Genomic DNA, 18,095 nt, shown 5'->3' with positions numbered 1-18,095 from the left:
ATATATATATATATATATATATATATATATTATATTATAGCATTAACTCTAAATAATACCTGTAGTTGTGTGGCTATTATCAATCTGTATTTTATGGATTATTTCAGGTTCGACTCATTGTGATAGACAGTGTTGCATTCCACTTCCGACATGATATTGAAAATTTATCTTTAAGGACACGACTTTTGAACGGACTAGCACAGAATCTCATTAAACTGGCAATGGAAAATACAGTTGCAGTAAGTTGTTAACTAGCTGTGGTGCAAGGATTTGTGCAATGGGGAAGGGAATGGGGAGGAACAGGATTGGGGTCAATTCCCTTAAAACAGAATAAGCCAGAGGCTTCCCAGGAACCCTTGGTGGGGTTCCAGAATTTGCAGGGACCTAGAATTCAGACGTGCACATGACTCTGTGACATCATTATGTTCAAGATGTTACCGTCGTTGCCCAATCAAAATTTCTGATGCAGGAGAGTGGTGGGGCGGGCGGCACTTTTGGCCATATTTATCTTGTTCTGGGAGGTTATAAAATTCGTTTTTCTTCATGGAATTATCTATTTGGACGAACAAGTCATAGCTGACAAGGGAGGTGGAGTGGAGTGGGGGGGGGGGGAGAGGAGGTGACTTGGCCTGTCTAATGCAAGGCTTAATACCAATGACAAAACAAAGAGTGTTTTCAGGATTGTTCATTCTTCGTAGACTTCCATTACTTTCTCATCATGATACGCTCTGTTTTCCAGATTGGTTAATTAACTTCATTAAAATGTATATATATTATTATTTTCTGTTAACTTGTGTAGAGCTTGTCTCTGTATTATATTTTATTCCTGATAATGCTTCCAATAAAAGCGAAAACATTGAATAAAATGTCCTTTCTCAGTGCACATCCAAGTGTTTATACTGTATTTTCAATTTTTTCCTATAAAAGGTGGTACTAACAAACCAAATGACTACAAAGTTTGGCAGAGAGGATGGAGGCTCTAAACTGATTCCTGCTTTGGGGGAAAGCTGGGGGCATGCTGCTACTGTTCGATTAATTCTCTATTGGCAGGGAAACCAGAGGTAATAATGTTTATCTTGGAATTTTTCCCTAAAATTATGGATGCACTGGTCAAAAACAATAATTAATATTAAATGAAAATTTATACAAAATTAAACAAAGTAACCAGCATGCTAGTCCTGATATGAGGAAACCCACTCACATGACCACTGTACAGGCAGTGGCAGTTCAAATGGGGGTGATGTTTCAGGGGACAAAAATTTTCTCCCTCGGACAAACTTGGGCCCCCGTTGCCCAATGTTATGACAAGGTCGTTTGAAATATTATGCCTATCCAAAGCACGAGTTATTGTAACTGCAATCCCTAATCCGGTCTAAAAGCACAAATTTGGGTATACTAAACCATAACATTTTATTCCACTTCTGCCCCAAGTTCTAGGTTGCCGCTAGTTTGGACCCCCTGTCAGACTTGTTGAGCCCCTGTTGGCAAATTTCTGGAGCCACCACTGTGTACAGGTGGGGGTAACATGGCTAGATAAAATGCTAACCCAACCCAAAGCTTTAGTTATTGCTAATGGGATGAGCAGCGGCGTAACTGCTGGTGGTTCTTTGAACCGGGGCCCTCAATGTCCGGGGTCCCACCCCTGTAAAGAGATAAAATAATATCATTAAATAAAACAATGCATAAGTCTGTATAATGCTGCAGGCATTCAGTATAATTTATAATGATTACAAATAATCAATTAAACATAGTTCTATGCCAATTGAGTCATTTATATAAAAACAAATCAGTGATATTTCAGAATTTTCTCCTCAAATCTTCTAAAAAATGATTGTTACAAGCAATAAAGTTGTTCTCATCCTCAGGTTAGCAATGCTCTACAAATCACCATCAAGACAAGAAATGACAGTGCCATACCAAGTGACGGTACTGTATACATTATTGGACTTGTCTGAAGACTTGCCAGACTAGTCACTCCTTGCAGATCATGTTTCTGAGATGGCAAAAACATGTTAGAATATCAGAATTTTTAAAATCTATTTTCTATCACTAAACCAACCCTTATATATCTAAACATCATGATAATGCTGTTATTCTCCCCGTTTTTGACGTTAAAAACATTTTGTAACAATTTGTTGATGGTCCTTGCCTGAGAATTCCCCCAAATCGTTAACTTTGAAGCCGATTTTTCAAAACTGTTACTTGAACAACTGTATGTTTAAAACCCTTTAACTTCAACGAAATGTCGGTTTGAAATGATTCTTTGACCATTTTATAACTTTCATTTTGCTGTTTGGAGTTACTGGTTTGGCTTGTCTTTGTCACATTTATGCATTAAAGACTGTAAAATTCTTCTTTTTTTTCCCTCCAATTAAATTTCCTGTTTATCTTACTAATGACTTTATTTCATTGCCAAATCTGGGATCAACTTTACACATAATACTGTAGCTTAAAGGCTGTTTCTATAGCAATTTTTTAAACCAATTAATTAGTTTGATATTAGTTTCCTTAGAATAGGTCTTCGTAAGCATAATATGATAAATGATTTTTTTTTTGTGGTATTGTATACTGTATATAACTTTGAAAGAAATAATTTACCAATTAAATTAATTTTCATTATTTATTTAATTGTTCATGATTTGATTAAAATCTTACCATAATGTTTTACAAAATATCACTTGCGAATTTTTTCGCTAGTATTTGGGGACGTACTGAGTATTCAGTACGATTACACGTCAGGTCAGGTAGGGCAAAACATCTCTCCCATGATAACTTCCTGACGCAAACTCATATCCGAATAAAATATTTTTAATTAAGATGTTGTCAATACTCAATGTTAATGATGCATAGTTCCGTTAGGGTGGGGTATGCGAGTCATTAGGACCTTAGTGGAGTAATGCCCCTACCCCTGTAATGCATAATTTGGTTAGGGTGGGCTATGCGGGTCGTTTGGACCTTAGGGAAGTGACGTCCCTACCCCTGAATGCATAGTCTTTGTATCTGATATTTGTTTTTTGTCTTTTGTTATTGTATTGATATGGATATGTGATTCCGAAATAAAAGTTAAATTGAATTAATGAATACTGGTGCATTTTACAAAAATTGTTTTTCAATAATCCTTAGAACTGCGGTGTGCGAAGCATTCCATCTGGCGCAGTGCAGCACGGAAGTGTAAGTACAAACATATCCAAAAGTGAAGAAGATGAAGAGAACCCACGAAAAAAGAGGAGATTGGCACAAGACACTAATTGAATGAAAGAAAATTTAACAAAAAGTTTTGTAATCATATCTTGAAATAAGAATGTTGCAGAGTATGATGATCGTTCATGTGAAGAGGCTAGTACATTGATTGATGGTACCAGCATGGGGGGGGTGGTGTCCAGGGGGCGCAGGATCTCCATCAGGGGCTCTTAGGACCCCGTAGCGGAATTACACTACTTTGAAAATAAAAACGTTTTATACAATCTGGTAGTGCCATTTCTGGGCATTTAGAGAAAAATGTGCACACATCAGCCTCAAGTGACCCCTAGTATAGTAATGAGGTTACATGCTCCATGAAGGGACTGAGATCAATATGGACCCCGTCGGTAAACTTGGACTTCTTGGTCTATCTGTAATTACTGTTAAAATAGTAATTATAGATTCACAGGGTAATGAAGATTAAAGTAAATAAAAATAGAATTGAATAATAGCTTACAATTACATACTTATGGACACCAATACCTCTTGATATATTTGGTGAGATTGCATCTGGGTGACAGCGATGGCTCCAGAAATTTGACGACAGGGGCTTCGAACCAAGGGGCTGAGTAGAGCTTCGATCTGGGTCCAGGAATAAAAGAATCGCTGGTAGGGTTCACTGGGAGAGGTTTTTATGGCTTAGTATAGCCTGAATTGTAATTTTAAAACACTTTGCAATTAAAATAATGTTATTTGGATAGGCAAATTATTCTTTGCCTCCCCGCTGGTGCCACCACTGTTTGGTGATGGATGATTCTTCCATCCAAAAACTTAAGAAACTTTGAATAATAACTGAAACTTAGATTGTTGTCTTCCAACCATTAAGTTAAATGAATTTTTTGTAGGTAATAACATATTATAATTTCCAAGCTTATATTAGTTTATTTTAAGGAGGCCTGTAACCAGATTACATTGTAAGTGTTTCCTATGAGATACATAATTTTGAAAGGAATATTTCACAAATTAATTTGCAATAATTATTTTTAATTGTTTGTAGTTTGATTAAAATCTTGCCATAAAGTTTTACAAATGTGTCTGAATGTGGATAAACTGGACAAATACATTTTATTCAGAAAAGTATTGTACTTGAATTACATTTCATATACAGTATTTTACATATATACAAATTGAATGCTTAATAACTAAATAATGATTTCAATTAGGCATGCAAATGATATTGGTTGTATATATTTAATATTAAAAAATACATTGACTATGTTGAATCAATATTCAGTCATATACTTGTATATTATAAGCTGATGATAAGATGCAAAAATCAATGCATTTACAATAAAAACATCTTAAAAATCTATTTATAATCTTAAAATATGGAACATTCAAATATCTTGGTATCATACAGATTTCACTTCTTTATTTTAGATTTGCTAGACGCCCGGCCACTTTTATCTGAAATTGTTTTTCCATTAATCGCTCCTAGCTTCTTTTGAATCGCGTCATCATTTGTTTGAATCTGTTCGTTGATTGACTGTTTCAGTTTCTCAATCTCTCCTGATAAATGATCTGTGATGATTTGCCGTAGCTCTCGCTGGGCAGGGTCTTCCTCCACAGCTGATTAATAAACAAAATGACACAAAAATGATTAGCATTATTGAATGAATTAAGTACTCGAATTAAATCTGGTATAAAAAATAATGAAAAACTGCTCTTGTCCAGACTATCAAAACAAAACATGTGACATGCCTAAATATGGTCATGATGACATCACATCATGACCATATATGGGCACACAAAGTGTACAGAGCATTAAGTTGTGTAAGCCTACCTTCACTTGGTTCCTCTTCTACCTGAATAGAAGGTTGTTGTTGCTCCTCTTCTTTGATAGTTTCTGGCTCGGTTTCTTGATTTTCTTCTTCAACTAAAATAGGAAAATTAGTACAAATAATGACACTACAATCAATGTATCAAAACACCTGCTCATTTCTAGCTACATAAAAATAAAAATTTCAACAAGAACAACAGTACTGTAATCGGAGACACTTAACAGTACAGTAGTTCAAAATTGAGGTGTTTCTTATAAAATAAAATTTTCATTTTACAATTACCATAGTTGTGATGTAAGAGAGAACCAAAAACGATTTTTCTTTTTAACATTGAGCTATTACTAACCTTCCTCTAAATTCTAGGTTACTAAATGTGAGGTAACAACCCCATTTGCAGTTGCAAGCTGTACCAACACAGAACACTGACAGTTTAAGGGGTTACTGGGGGGTGGCATGTGAATATTATAGGTTGTAAAGTGATGGCATTTGAATGTTATGAAACTATTGTTATGAAATGATTTGACTATTGTTTGTGGTATTTAGATATCCCCATAGGTAAAAAAAGAAAAGTCTTTACTTTTGGCCTTACCTTCAGCTGGTTCTGGGGTGACAGGCATCCCTGCATATGATATAGTCAAGTCCAATCTGACAAGAGGGGTGAACACATACTTGTAGAGTTTATAGTGTTTGAAATATGTACCAAGAACATAATCAGTCACCAAACGAACCTGCTCCGGGCTGAAAATATTTATACTCCATGGTGGGCGCTGAAAGAAAGAAACATGGTGTTAAAATGTTGCTAAAACACTAAAAATAAAAAAATAGTTCAAAAATAGCCCCAGATAAGCAAATTAGATTCATACCTTTACAGCATGACACAAAATTAGTTCCTTGAAGTAATCGTAACACAGCTCCAAATTATCAAATGGTGTTTCTGGAAAAATATAAAACCAAATGTAAAAACATGTCATGCATTACAAATCCTTATTTTTCCTATTACTGTACCTGTATTTATTTTACTTATTCAACTTTAAGCACTAGTTCCAAGGATATGCCAAACAGTGAACTTAACCAAAATTTAATCCCTTTACAAGACAAACATACACATGATGTCAGTCTCATTATGAGGTTTAGGGAGTGAAGTTGTTTTTGTTCATGAGAAATAATCCTGTTACCATGACAGGAAAATTAATTGCATACACAGTACTTAATTTTTCAATTAAAAATCTTTTTAGTGATTATAACTATATTCCAAATATTTACAATGAAAAGTATTTAAGACAAGACTTTTTTTTTATACATTGTTAGCGAACCCGCTGCCCGCCAATAATGATGATTTTGAATAAAAATAAAATTTTATTTTTGGCCGATCAGCGCAGCCACTGGCATAATAATGGAAATGTCAGAAAAAAATAAAAGTTTTCTTTATTTTATTACGCCTGCTGCTTGTAATCTCCAAAATTGAGATATAAATATTTATTCCTAATAATATAAATTTAAAGCATCGACCATCCAATTAATACACTGTTTACATTTAATAATCAATAACATTTTATTTTTTTTGTCTGGATGTTTTTCGCAAAACCATTTGCTAAATAAGAAATCAAAATTTTAGTTTTATTGTTTTTCTGCACTCCTCTGACGATCTTTAAAAAAGTTCATGAAACAAGATATAAAAAAATTTTTGCTTAACAAAAAAATGTAACCACACCTGTACAGACATCATGGGTTTTCTTGACGATTGAAAAGAAAGCAGAGATTTGTTCCTTGGTAAACTGGTTATCAAGAGCAAACTGGATGGCATAGTAAAATAAATCCAACAAAATTCCAGAACGGTAATTCTCCTGCCAATCGGTCAAGTCAAAAGTTTCTGCTAAAAACCTTTAAAAAAAGATAGAACTGAAATATGTTAAACAATAAAATACAATACACCTACCAGATACTACATGAACCTTATTTTCAAGCAGTGATTACAGTTTTTCACAAATGAAAAATCATTTAAATAATTTGTTAGTTTTCCAGGTGTTCATTCTTGGATTTGGGTGCTATACATGTTTCCATGACAATCCCACCAGTTTTTATCTATAGATATAGATTTTTATCTAAATACAGTATTCATAACATTTAATCCATAGATCATAAAAATCATTTTGAAATTAACTTGCTCATTTTGAAGTAACATAATCAGCTTACCATAAAAATTAGTGTATTTAAAAATGTTCTATTTTTTATTGTCAGGGAACAATACATCTTTGACTACAGCTCAAAATACGACAATATATTATTTAAACTGGGATAATTATATTCACATTAAAAAAGTAAATAACACAGAAGGATGATTTATAGCTTAGACATAAAAGACATTAATTCTATTGTTGATAATATTCCATTTAAGTAACTACCTTTGTATTTCTTCCATTGATGTACACTTCATGATTAAATCCAAGTGTGTTGTTTTAAGATCAGCCCTGAAAAAATGTTTACAAGTACTGTAAACAGGTGTTGTTTTCATAAAACTCTCTCATTATGAAAACTATAATTATTATAGGAAATTATTGAAGCAAGGACTTTTAAAGCTGTCCACACTATCAAATTCTCTTTGACAAAAAATGGTTGTATGTCTATCATTAGTCATGAGGTGCCTATATTGTCATGATGTGATGTCATCATGACCATATTTAGGCATGTCACATGTTTCTGTCACAGTCAAATACAATTGGGTAGTCTGGACAGGGCTTAAGTTGTTGATCAGTTAACAAAGTGACAAATGCTATGTGACAAAGTGACAAATGCTATGAGAATATTGTGCTGTAAATATTGTATTTACAATACAATATTTACAATACAATATTATCATATTGTACTGTAAATATTGTACTGTAAATATTGTATTTTTGTATTATGTGCACAGCCCAGTGAAGAAAAACTCTGTGTTGATCTGGGCCTCTGTGGATAAATAATGTTGATCTTGAACTTGTATTTGTATTAAGGAAGACTACAAGAAGATTTTTTTATATGTCCTTCATACTGTTATTAATTTGTAATCTGTATGCTATTGAGCATTTGAACAAGGCAAATGTAGAAGCTTTTCCTCAGCATATTTGATACAATGAATGGTAACAAAGTAGTGTGTGGCATTTTTTTTTTAAAAAAAGAAAAAAAGAACAAGCAGGAAGAAGATACTAAATAATGTTTTCACAATTACTTTTCACTGTATATTTACAACATCAGAACTACTTGATAGAAAGTGAATGTAAAATTGTATATTACCATATGCAAATTCTTGCTGTATGTACTTGCGGCTGAAAGTACAGTAAAATCAAAACAATCAAAAAAAGAAATGGCAGAGGCCTAATTATTATTATATTAATAATAATTTGTTTTCTTATATTTTATATAGTCTAGGCCTAAAGTTATTATAGGCCTAGCCCTAGTGCTTGTTTTTATGCCAAAAACAAGGTCTCTCTAAAGCGATTCACATTAATTAATACATTTGTCACTGAACTTCTTATTATCTAGTAGCATTACTAATAATAGTACTAGTACTACCTAATAGTACTAGCTAGACCTAGGCCTACTGCTACAAGGCCTAGCTAGACCCCACCTAGTAATAATGTATAGGCTACCCATCCTTGCTTCTTGCTGTTTTTGGGTGGTAAACCAACCTTTTATTGATCCTCTATTTTAATAATAAGGCGATTTATCCTAGCAAGGTAGGGCCTAGGAGACTAGGATAGGCCTAGGATTATCCTGGTCTAGGCCGCCGACCCTCAGGCCTAGGTAACTAGGCCTAGGCCATCTATAGCGAGGCCTTCCTAGGCCTACCAACATTGCCTAAGATTATGATGAGAATGAGAAGACCTGCCCCTGCGTATGATTGTAGGAGTAGGCAGTATAGGCTAGCCTCGGCTTCAAATTTCAGGCCTAAAACTGTGCCACTCTGATTTACCTGTGAAACTTTCGGTACCTCCGATGACATATTGACCTAGACTTTGCGTTTTTACCGAAGGTTTTGAAGAATACGACACCTATCCTTTAAAAACAGCAAAACAGTCAAAGGGTTCGAAAGCTGCCGTCGTTCAACAAATCCATCACACAACAACCGGAAGTTTATTGTCGCCTAGTAATTGTGGGAATTGTGGGATAATACAGGAAGCGTCCACTTAGCGGCTAAGGGGTGAACACCAATCACAAACAGAGGCCTAGTAACTGACAGTAGCGAAACGTTGACCACATAATGTTCAAATCTCGTCATTTGTTTGGAATATGCTGTCTCTCTCTCTCCCTCTCCCTCTTCCTCTCCCTCTCTCTGGGCCAATTATTCAAGCCATGAGCCTTACAACGGTGCGTCGCCAGTTTGCCCTATTATAATCATAATGCGTGAGTGTGTTTAAAGTTGTGATGTAGTCATGAAAATGTAAGAAAAAGGGTATTTGTTTTTTCGAGACATTCTGTCCCATGTAGGGCACGATTGTTATGAATTTTGGATTAAGAATTTAATAAACGATTGTAGCATTCTTGCGGAAAACTTACTGTCCCCACCACCAAGCTACAACAATACCTTCTCCCCAGACCAGCACAATATGGTTGTACACACAAAATTGCAAATTTAGTCCATCTTACGTCAAGTTCACGATCTACCACCAGCACAGTTTCTTCACACTCTAGTATATTAAAATCTTATTACAGATCATTTTCTGTCGCTGTGCCATTACTTTGGAATTCCATGCCTCTTGAAGTTCGCAATTTCCTTCTCTCAACTTTTTCAAAAACCGTCATTTGAAAACACACTTTTTTAAAATTGTTTCACTAAACAGCGCATTGAGACTTTGTTTATTCGCTATAGCAATGTGGAGGCGTACATTCCATTAAAGAAGTTCCAATTTACCTCGTAATCTTCACACAAAAGGCCACTTAAATATTTTGTGTAGAATAACATTGATTAAAATAATGATTTATCTTATTTATACTGATTAGCTCATGTTAAATTTTTGATTGTAACTATTCGACAGTCATCGGCGTAATTGTTGTTCTCTCCACTCACTTAGAAAAATGGGGTCTTAACTACAGAACAATTGTGAATAGTTGGGTGGGGGAAGTGATATGATGTCAAGCCCACTTTGAAATATTGGAGTGGGGGGGGGTGCCGTGTCCCCCACCGATCGACGCCCATGTGTTTAGGGAACACCCTCATTAAGGAGACATTTTTATATCATGAGTTAATCCTTTACTACGGCCAACCCCTATTCAGAGACACTCAATATAACACCAAGGGATAATACGAGGCATATGTTGGCCCTGTTGGATGATGACCCTTAAAAAAAGGAGGTTTACTCTGAACGTATTCATGAAGACTAAGAAAGTAAAACAACAGAGTTTAGCATATGTACAATTTATTCATGAAGTATTGGAGACACATATACAATGATCATAATCAACAATTCGATAAACGCAAAAACCGTATGCGTTTTTCACAGGATGGAATTAACTTTACGATAACGGTAGATAAATCGAATTGTACAATATTAAATTTATACGGAATTCTGTCACAGTAAAATATAATTTACTATTCTTTCATACGTTATAAAATCGATTGCATAATAATCAGATAATCTACCATTAGGCGTATCCGTTATTTTAGGAAGATTTCGCAATCTTAAGAAAACGAAAAAAAAAATACGAATACGTCAGCATTATTATTATGATCGTCATTCGTGCCTAAAACATTCTTGGAAATATGCTGTACGAACTGCATATGATCCTTGATTCATGCAAAAGGCATGAATCGCTTACTTGGTAGAACGATATGCTAATGTAGCGGGAAGGGGTGTCTAAAAATTGATGACGTAACCGTATTCGTTATCGTTCTCTTAAGCTTGCAAAAACTCCCTATTATTTAACAAAAACCGTAAAAGGAATAGCTTGCCATTAAGATTTTACTTTTTTAATGTTAATAAACCTGAATAAGTTAGCATTACATGTAGCAATGAAAGTATCGCAGACAGACAAAAACATCTACAATTAAATATACAACTTATTTATTAAGTACCCTAAGATATACGCTTGTTGCAAAATCTGGCAAACCCCTCCAAAAAGTACAACAAAGAAAATGATTTGTTCATTAAAACTTAAATTCATCGTCTTCCATATCTAAGTAATTTGGTTTGCGCTGTTATACATAATTTTTAACTACAAAAATCCTTAGTTTGTCTCAGACTTAGATCAGACAATTTTATATACACAGAATAGGAACTGTATATTTATTCGTGTGTTAATTGGTGAGAAAAAAAAATGTTTTCTTAATAATTATTATTTAATTGAATGATTAATATTAGCTCAACATAGACAGATTTTATATTGACATACGTTAATATATTTTATTAACTTCCTTTAGGTCTATGCCAATAAGAATAACACAGCCTACAATTTGAAGTGAATGGTCGTATTCGACTGATCGTTCTTCGCTAAACCACGCCCACCTGCTCGGTTTATCCATGGAGGAATAAACTAATTCCTCCATAGTTTATCAAAGTTTAATTGCCTACACTTTATCCTTAATAGCTGCTGTGACGTCCACATATCATAAAGTGGGATTTAATAATAAACCAATCAGGTCGCCTTGTCAGAAAATGGAACTTTACGCTAAGTTCTGCCCCTTGGATATTGTTGCTAAGGTCCTGGTCCCATAAAGCAACTGCGTAATCGTACGTCAACATGTGTTAAGTAAACACGGTCGGGTATTTGTGGGACAAGCGCATTAATGCTCTCCCTGTTCTAATTGGTTAAGTTTGATTGACACTCGGAAGGTCCATTGTGTATAATATATGACGTTGTATATCACATTATTTCGTCCCGTGTAAAAACAATATCCATTGTCTTCTTTAACGTTATAATGACAACTGAACAGAGCACTTATGTTAAAATATCATGAACACACAGAGGGACTCACAAATGAAATTATAAATGTTACAGGTACATATTTGACTCTAGTGGAGACCCTCCCACTTCAATCAATGTTTACAAAATGAGCTCATATTTTAGGGTTGCTGGTGTAAAAATATTACCGTAAAATCTCAAATTGAAGCCCTGGCTTTAGTATGGGCTACCGTACTTTTCGAGATAGGCTTCTTTTCGAGGCCACTTTTGCAAGGTAAAGTGGGGGGTGGAGCTTCTTTTCAAAATGAATGCTGTAAATTTTTTTAAAAAAATCTATGAAACAATATTTAGGGCCACTGTAACATCAATCTGTATCATGGAGTGTATTAACCGGCATTAACTCACCTAAACTACTGTATAAACTAATCATGATTTGATTCTTTTATTTGAAATTCATCTACAGTGTATGTAATGTACCATCTAGAAAAGAAGCATATATGCTATCTGGATTTCTTTTCAAGGCTAATTTTGCGAACTCTGAATAGGTGGGCTTTAATTCGAGATAAGCTTCTTCTCGAGATTAAGCCCAGTGGGCTTCAATTCGAGGTTTTTGCTATAATTATTTGGAATGAATTACCCATGCATGTCATTCACCATCAATATGCTCTTACAAGAAGAGTTACAACACTTTTTTCTCGAATTGCATTTTAGTTGACAAGTTAGTTCCATCATGGAGGAATTAGTAGTTTCTAAACTGATTCCTCCATGGTTCCATGTTCCAGAACTACAATGTATAACGTTGTCATGACAACCTGATAACACTGTTATAACAACCTGCTTAAAGATGCGTCACGACATGGTTCCAACATTATGGCAGTTTGTGGTAACGTAGCGATATCGAATCATGCACTTTTAATCATTATTGAAATGTAATCATTTAATAATTGGTTTAAATTAAGTGTAAAATTTAATTTAAATGACGATTTAATATTTGTATTTTACTTGATGCAAATATTCATCAACCATGTCAGTTATCATTACTGTAAAATATAATATATTATTCTTATTTAATATTTTAATGTATCATTGTTATTTATTGTATTCTCTAACATTGCTCTTCGTATAATTTTATTTAATGAAACCGTATCTGAATTACATAATTTATACTTTTGTAATTGTTCCCCTTATGATAATTTGTATTGTTGACTACGACATGACATGACAGAGAGGAGCTAAATACAGTATACATGAAATTTGTGCTTGGTTGTCTCGCCCAAATCACTGTCTAGGCGTGCCAGTACCGTCCCTGCCAAACCCCCTGTATAAATTATCAATATTGTATTAATGATGATGGCGATAGTTATTTATAAGATTATAAATCTGACCGTACCATCTTTTGTATTTTTACTCAAACGAGTGTAAAACGTGTTTGGTCGGGTTTTATCATGACGTAAAACAATAGTCAAAGTCATTGTATTGACGCAAATTATAACACTTTTTATGATATTATTTATAGCCATTAGCCTTCTAAATCCGTTTTTCTTATTGTTTGGAATCTTGCAATTCGGTATCATAATCTCCAGAACCGACCAGAATTTCTGAAAATATCATGCTTGGTAAATCAACGGATCCATAATGACTATCGATCGCAGTTGGTATTTCTGGAAACTCGTTACCGGGTGCGGGCGTTGGGAATGGATTTGGGCCACCTGGTCCACCTGGTATACCACCTACAAAAGAAATAATAATAATAATAATAATAATAATAATAATAATAATAATAATAATAATAATAATAATAATAATAATATTGACGATGATGACAACAACCCACATACAGTTGTGACATATACTATCAATCTGGCTAAAAACTTTGCCCACACTATCAAATTTGTTTTACAAAAAACAGTTGTATGCCCATATATTGCCTATACCAGTATAATCATGATGTGATGTCATCATGACCATATTTAGGCATGTGACATATTTTTGTCAAATAAAATATGATAGTCTGGACTTGGGCAATTTAGCAAGGTGTATGTCACATCAACGTACCAAGACTCTGTGTGATTATCTGCATACACGCTTTTAACTCTTTATCCATTCGAAGTATACTAAGCGTCAAGTGTCTCAGTTGTTCAGTCTGAAATTGATTAGAGAAAAAAAAGAAAACACTGAAGAAAAAAATGCGTCATCATGATAATGATAATTCAATTCAATCGATTTTGGGTGTACCAATCAAAAGCCAAATAACATAATGATTAGGCCTATCACGTATGTGTTCCATATTACTTATTTGCATGGCGTTCCATAGTATACTTTTCTCATCAAAAAAGTTTCTCAACATAAACTGACGCTGGTGGCGCTTTCCGAAATGCGCTAACTACGAAAAATCCATAAAATAGAGACTTGTGGCAAGTCTAGCTCTCGCCGACAAATCAGCAGTTTGTACGGAACAATAACTACAGTATAAAAAGTATAGACCTATAAGATAAATGGCTTACCGTTGCATAATCGTCAGATAGCACTGGTGGAGGGCCTGGTGGGCCTGGTTGGCCTGGTATACCCTGTGGTCCCATTCGACCGGGATGGCCAGGTGGACCTATAATGTAGTATTAGAGTATTAGAAACAGCTATTATCATTACTTAATAGGGTATCCCCTTAAGAAGTGTATCCCAAAGGAGGGGTTCTATACTGTATTTTATGTTAGTGGCCGCAGCATCAAGCAGCCAAATTTCATGTTGTGATAATAACAATAAGACGTATTTTATATATCATATACGGTACAGTACTAAAATGCACAAAATCACGGAATTCCATTTTAGAGTGTCAGCAACAAACGGCAGGTCTAAGGGGAATGCGATTAACTAGTTAGCAACTTTTACTTGTAAGGTCTACTAATCACGGTCGGGAGTTATCTTTTATGATTTTTTAAAATTTTGCATCAAAAACAGGAAAATCACAAAAAGATTTGGCTTTCTTAGTAAATAAAACGAAATAATTATTGTGCATAAAAAGGCAAGAGTGATTTTTTTAAATGTTAGGTTTAATTCTAACATCTAATTTGCTTCATAAAACTTTCATTTTTTAACATTGTTTATGTGATGGTAAAAACAAGAAGCCTTAGGTTTACCTTTATCTTAAAATTTACGTCAGACTAAAATATTAATCGTTTTCAAAAAGATGAACGCATATATTGATAATAAATATGTTAAACAAGATACCTTGTGGTCCTGCTGAGCCAGGAGGGCCAGGAGCTCCAACTTTTCCTTCCGGTCCAGGTTGCCCGGGCGTACCTGACTTCCCCGCAGTTCCTGGTTCTCCCTTGGAACCTTTTTTCCCATCACTGCCTGGTGGTCCTGCTTTGCCTCGGCTACCAGGTGGACCCTTTGGACCAAGGATAACTGTGCCGCCTTGAGAGGCTTGCAGTTCTGAGGTAGCTCCATATGGATTGATGGGCCGCTGTAGAGTTATAGAAAGAGCAAGACGTTATCGTTTTGAAAATAGAAAAAAAATGTCATCATTTGAAGAAATAATGGAACCATTGGTTTTAACAATCAACACGCAGACAGTACCCGGGTATATCTATAATAACATACAGTAATTTAGTCCAGATGATAGGCCACAGATTATTTCTATACCTTTCTAGTAATTGATATCAAATATAGGAATTGAAACTTATTACTGTATTCAACAAGAGGACGAAATGACTTACAGGTACGTGTTCAAGCTGCGCAACTTTCCTCTTTAATGCCTCCATCTCGGAACAATTAAAACAACCTAAAAAATTACCATTAAAACAAAGATTATTATAAATTGAACACTATACCGGTAACTGACATACGCCATGCAATATGATCCGTGGGCGATGGAGAAGACCTGAAACTATGTTTGTTGTTGAATTTTAGCAATGAAATTGCGGGAACTATATACATGTTATGAACATATGAATTTGCTAACCAATGATGAATCGATAAATGTCAAATATAACTCACTTCTGTCGCATTTTGGACCTGAAAATCCAGGACAGCACTGCCTTTCAATTGTTTCTACGGATTTGTAAGCTGTTATATATTTAGGTCGAAAAATTATCCTAGAACACAGAAAGAAATTTAGAATTATTTCATTATTACGTTAAAATTTTAACTTATGTCATTATTCAATCCATTTATTTATACGACTAAAAAATTAAATACATGTTTGTATCATGTAGCAAAAGAAGTACCGTGTAAAACAAGCCAAATGAGGCCTAAGCTACATTGGTGGTACTGTATGATACATTTCCTTGATTCAATTACATCGCTTCTTTCCTTAAGTTTTTTTTTTCAGGGTTAACATAAAGTACTATAGATGACTCATTGTGTCCTGGGTGCCACTAAACATTATTTGTTCCGTGAATAACAGGCGCTATGTAATAGGCCTGTGTGATTTTGTCGATATCGAGACTGACTGACTGACCGACCGACCGAACGAACGAACGACCAACCTACCAGTCCGACCAACCGACCAATCAACAAACCGAGCAACCAACCAACCGACTGATCGATTAATTGAAAACTTCTTTTGGAAGAGATATTTAAGTCTTTGGTCGCTACATTGGTTACCTCCATGAAATGATTGATACAATAAAGAATATGATGATGACGATGATGATCATGATGATGATGATGATGATGAAATGCGAACGCAATCTGATGTATTTGAACTCTGCTAACCTTTATGAATAGCGCCTTCATTTTCGGATGATGTTCTTAAATTTCTCTTTCTCTTGTCTTATTTATAAAGCTATTTCTTCATCGTCGATGTTGTTATTTTTATGTCTTTTGCTGTTGTGGCAGATATTGTACCGGTATGTACTAATTCTCATATCAACTTCAACCTGACCGTTCTTTTATCAAATATTTTGAAAAATTTCGTAAAATAGGTCAACACTCATACCACAGAACTTAAAAACAGATTCCAAGATTTAAATTAAATCCCATTGTCGGATAATCACAAATAAGATCAGAAAACCTTCAAATCAAACAAGAAGATTGCTCCATAGGGAAGTGAGATTTGATGTGTGTTCTCTGCACGATGCTAGTGATTCTGCTTCGGTGAGAAAACGTGGCGCGAGTAAATTCTATAGGCCTACTCACACTCTATAATTAATATCTCGTATACAATTGTTTGTGTTTTTAAAGAATCATAAATCTTTGGTTGACGTTGTGGATAAGATATTAATGAGATGTCGTCGTGAGAAGTTTGCGAACAGGGATAAACATTGTTTTTTTTTCACAAAAAAAAATGTTGGATTGTTTACCAGGTTTATTAAACAATGCATCTTTGAAAAAAGTGGGTCATAGGTCTTTTATCTTATTCCTTTTAAAAGTAATTTTGTACCACTTTAATGCAAATTAATTTGTGATGGTTTGGTGGGAGTAGGTGCAAGTAACGATAGTGGCAAAATTAGTGAGACCATGAAAATCGGTAGTAGCGAAGTTCATTTTTACTTTTTGTCACTCAAAAGTATAAATTTTGAGTGACAAGTTAAAAGCGCTTTTGACACCTCACGTCAACGATAACACTGCTTGACAAGATCTCAAAATGGTAGCACCTGGAGTATTCAGAGGCAGGAGGGCCGGAGCGCGAATTCCAGTGGTTGCAAGGGCCGCATATCTTAGGCCAGTGAATTGTTGGTTTTTCTAATAGCTCACACGGGGAGAGGGGTGTGTAGGTGACTTGCTACAACGTCCACATACCTATGATTGTTGCCCTACGTTTGTCGGCGTAAAAGTTAGTTGATTTAGGCTAGTTTGCGACGCTCGGCGGATAATGACAAAGCTAATGACCGTTGGGGACAAGTATGGTTAGGAGGGCATCGGGCAGGGCTAGCATGATAACTCTGCCATGGGCATAATAGACGTGTCAAATCTAATTACTTATCTGTCAATTCATTATTTCTATTACATATAGATTAAACGAAATATGATCTTCTAAAATGTAAACCCACTTTATCTGAAGAGGAAACTGATCGACCCACTGTTTACATACCATTACTCCTAATTGGAGATCTGAATAAAGGTGATGTTTTTGGAAGATAAATTAATACCTTCCAATGCATCGCGTCACGTACGAATGCTATCATATAGTTTTGTTATGTTTTTATTTAATTAATCAACTTTCTCAGTGTTTAAATTTTCCCTAATCTGGACCAA

General features: G+C 34.8%; 3 protein-coding genes across 5 annotated transcripts in view; 1 reads left to right on the top strand and 2 right to left on the bottom strand.

The window, feature by feature from the left end:
- Window positions 1–4,266, top strand: part of LOC117110041 (DNA repair protein RAD51 homolog 3-like) — a 7,050-nt gene extending 2,784 nt beyond the window's left edge. For both annotated transcript variants that reach the window (XM_033252609.1, XM_033252608.1), the window contains 4 exons: window positions 108–239; window positions 928–1,061; window positions 1,866–1,926; window positions 3,124–4,266. In XM_033252609.1, the coding sequence (XP_033108500.1) occupies window positions 108–239; window positions 928–1,061; window positions 1,866–1,926; window positions 3,124–3,252 (456 nt within the window). In that variant the 3' untranslated portion in view covers window positions 3,253–4,266. The remainder of the gene's footprint in view (window positions 1–107; window positions 240–927; window positions 1,062–1,865; window positions 1,927–3,123) is intronic.
- Window positions 4,267–4,286: 20 nt separating this feature from the next.
- Window positions 4,287–9,137, bottom strand: LOC117110042 (coiled-coil domain-containing protein 189-like). Its single transcript, XM_033252610.1, has 8 exons — window positions 8,971–9,137; window positions 8,292–8,323; window positions 7,424–7,489; window positions 6,733–6,902; window positions 5,885–5,955; window positions 5,611–5,788; window positions 5,024–5,116; window positions 4,287–4,809 (listed from the first exon to the last, which is right to left on the bottom strand). The coding sequence occupies exons 1-8, from the start codon at window positions 8,998–9,000 to the stop codon at window positions 4,604–4,606; spliced, it is 846 nt and encodes a 281-aa protein (XP_033108501.1). The 5' UTR covers window positions 9,001–9,137; the 3' UTR covers window positions 4,287–4,603.
- A 1,260-nt stretch (window positions 9,138–10,397) lies between these two features.
- The window catches only part of LOC117110046 (collagen alpha-1(XXVI) chain-like), a 41,754-nt gene continuing 34,056 nt past the window's right edge, over window positions 10,398–18,095 (bottom strand). For both annotated transcript variants that reach the window (XM_033252619.1, XM_033252617.1), the window contains exons 3-8: window positions 15,894–15,991; window positions 15,614–15,678; window positions 15,123–15,360; window positions 14,402–14,499; window positions 13,953–14,040; window positions 10,398–13,627 (exon numbers count right to left, since the gene is read on the bottom strand). In XM_033252619.1, the coding sequence (XP_033108510.1) occupies window positions 13,440–13,627; window positions 13,953–14,040; window positions 14,402–14,499; window positions 15,123–15,360; window positions 15,614–15,678; window positions 15,894–15,991 (775 nt within the window). In that variant the 3' untranslated portion in view covers window positions 10,398–13,439. The remainder of the gene's footprint in view (window positions 13,628–13,952; window positions 14,041–14,401; window positions 14,500–15,122; window positions 15,361–15,613; window positions 15,679–15,893; window positions 15,992–18,095) is intronic.

This window comes from Anneissia japonica, unplaced genomic scaffold, assembly GCF_011630105.1.
Source record: "Anneissia japonica isolate Jap-2015-1 unplaced genomic scaffold, ASM1163010v1 scaffold287799_len804019_cov200, whole genome shotgun sequence".
NCBI classification, from domain to species: Eukaryota; Metazoa; Echinodermata; class Crinoidea; order Comatulida; family Comatulidae; genus Anneissia; species Anneissia japonica.
The sequence above is the reverse complement of the archived record's forward strand: the minus strand, read 5'-3'. Positions and strand labels throughout refer to the sequence as shown.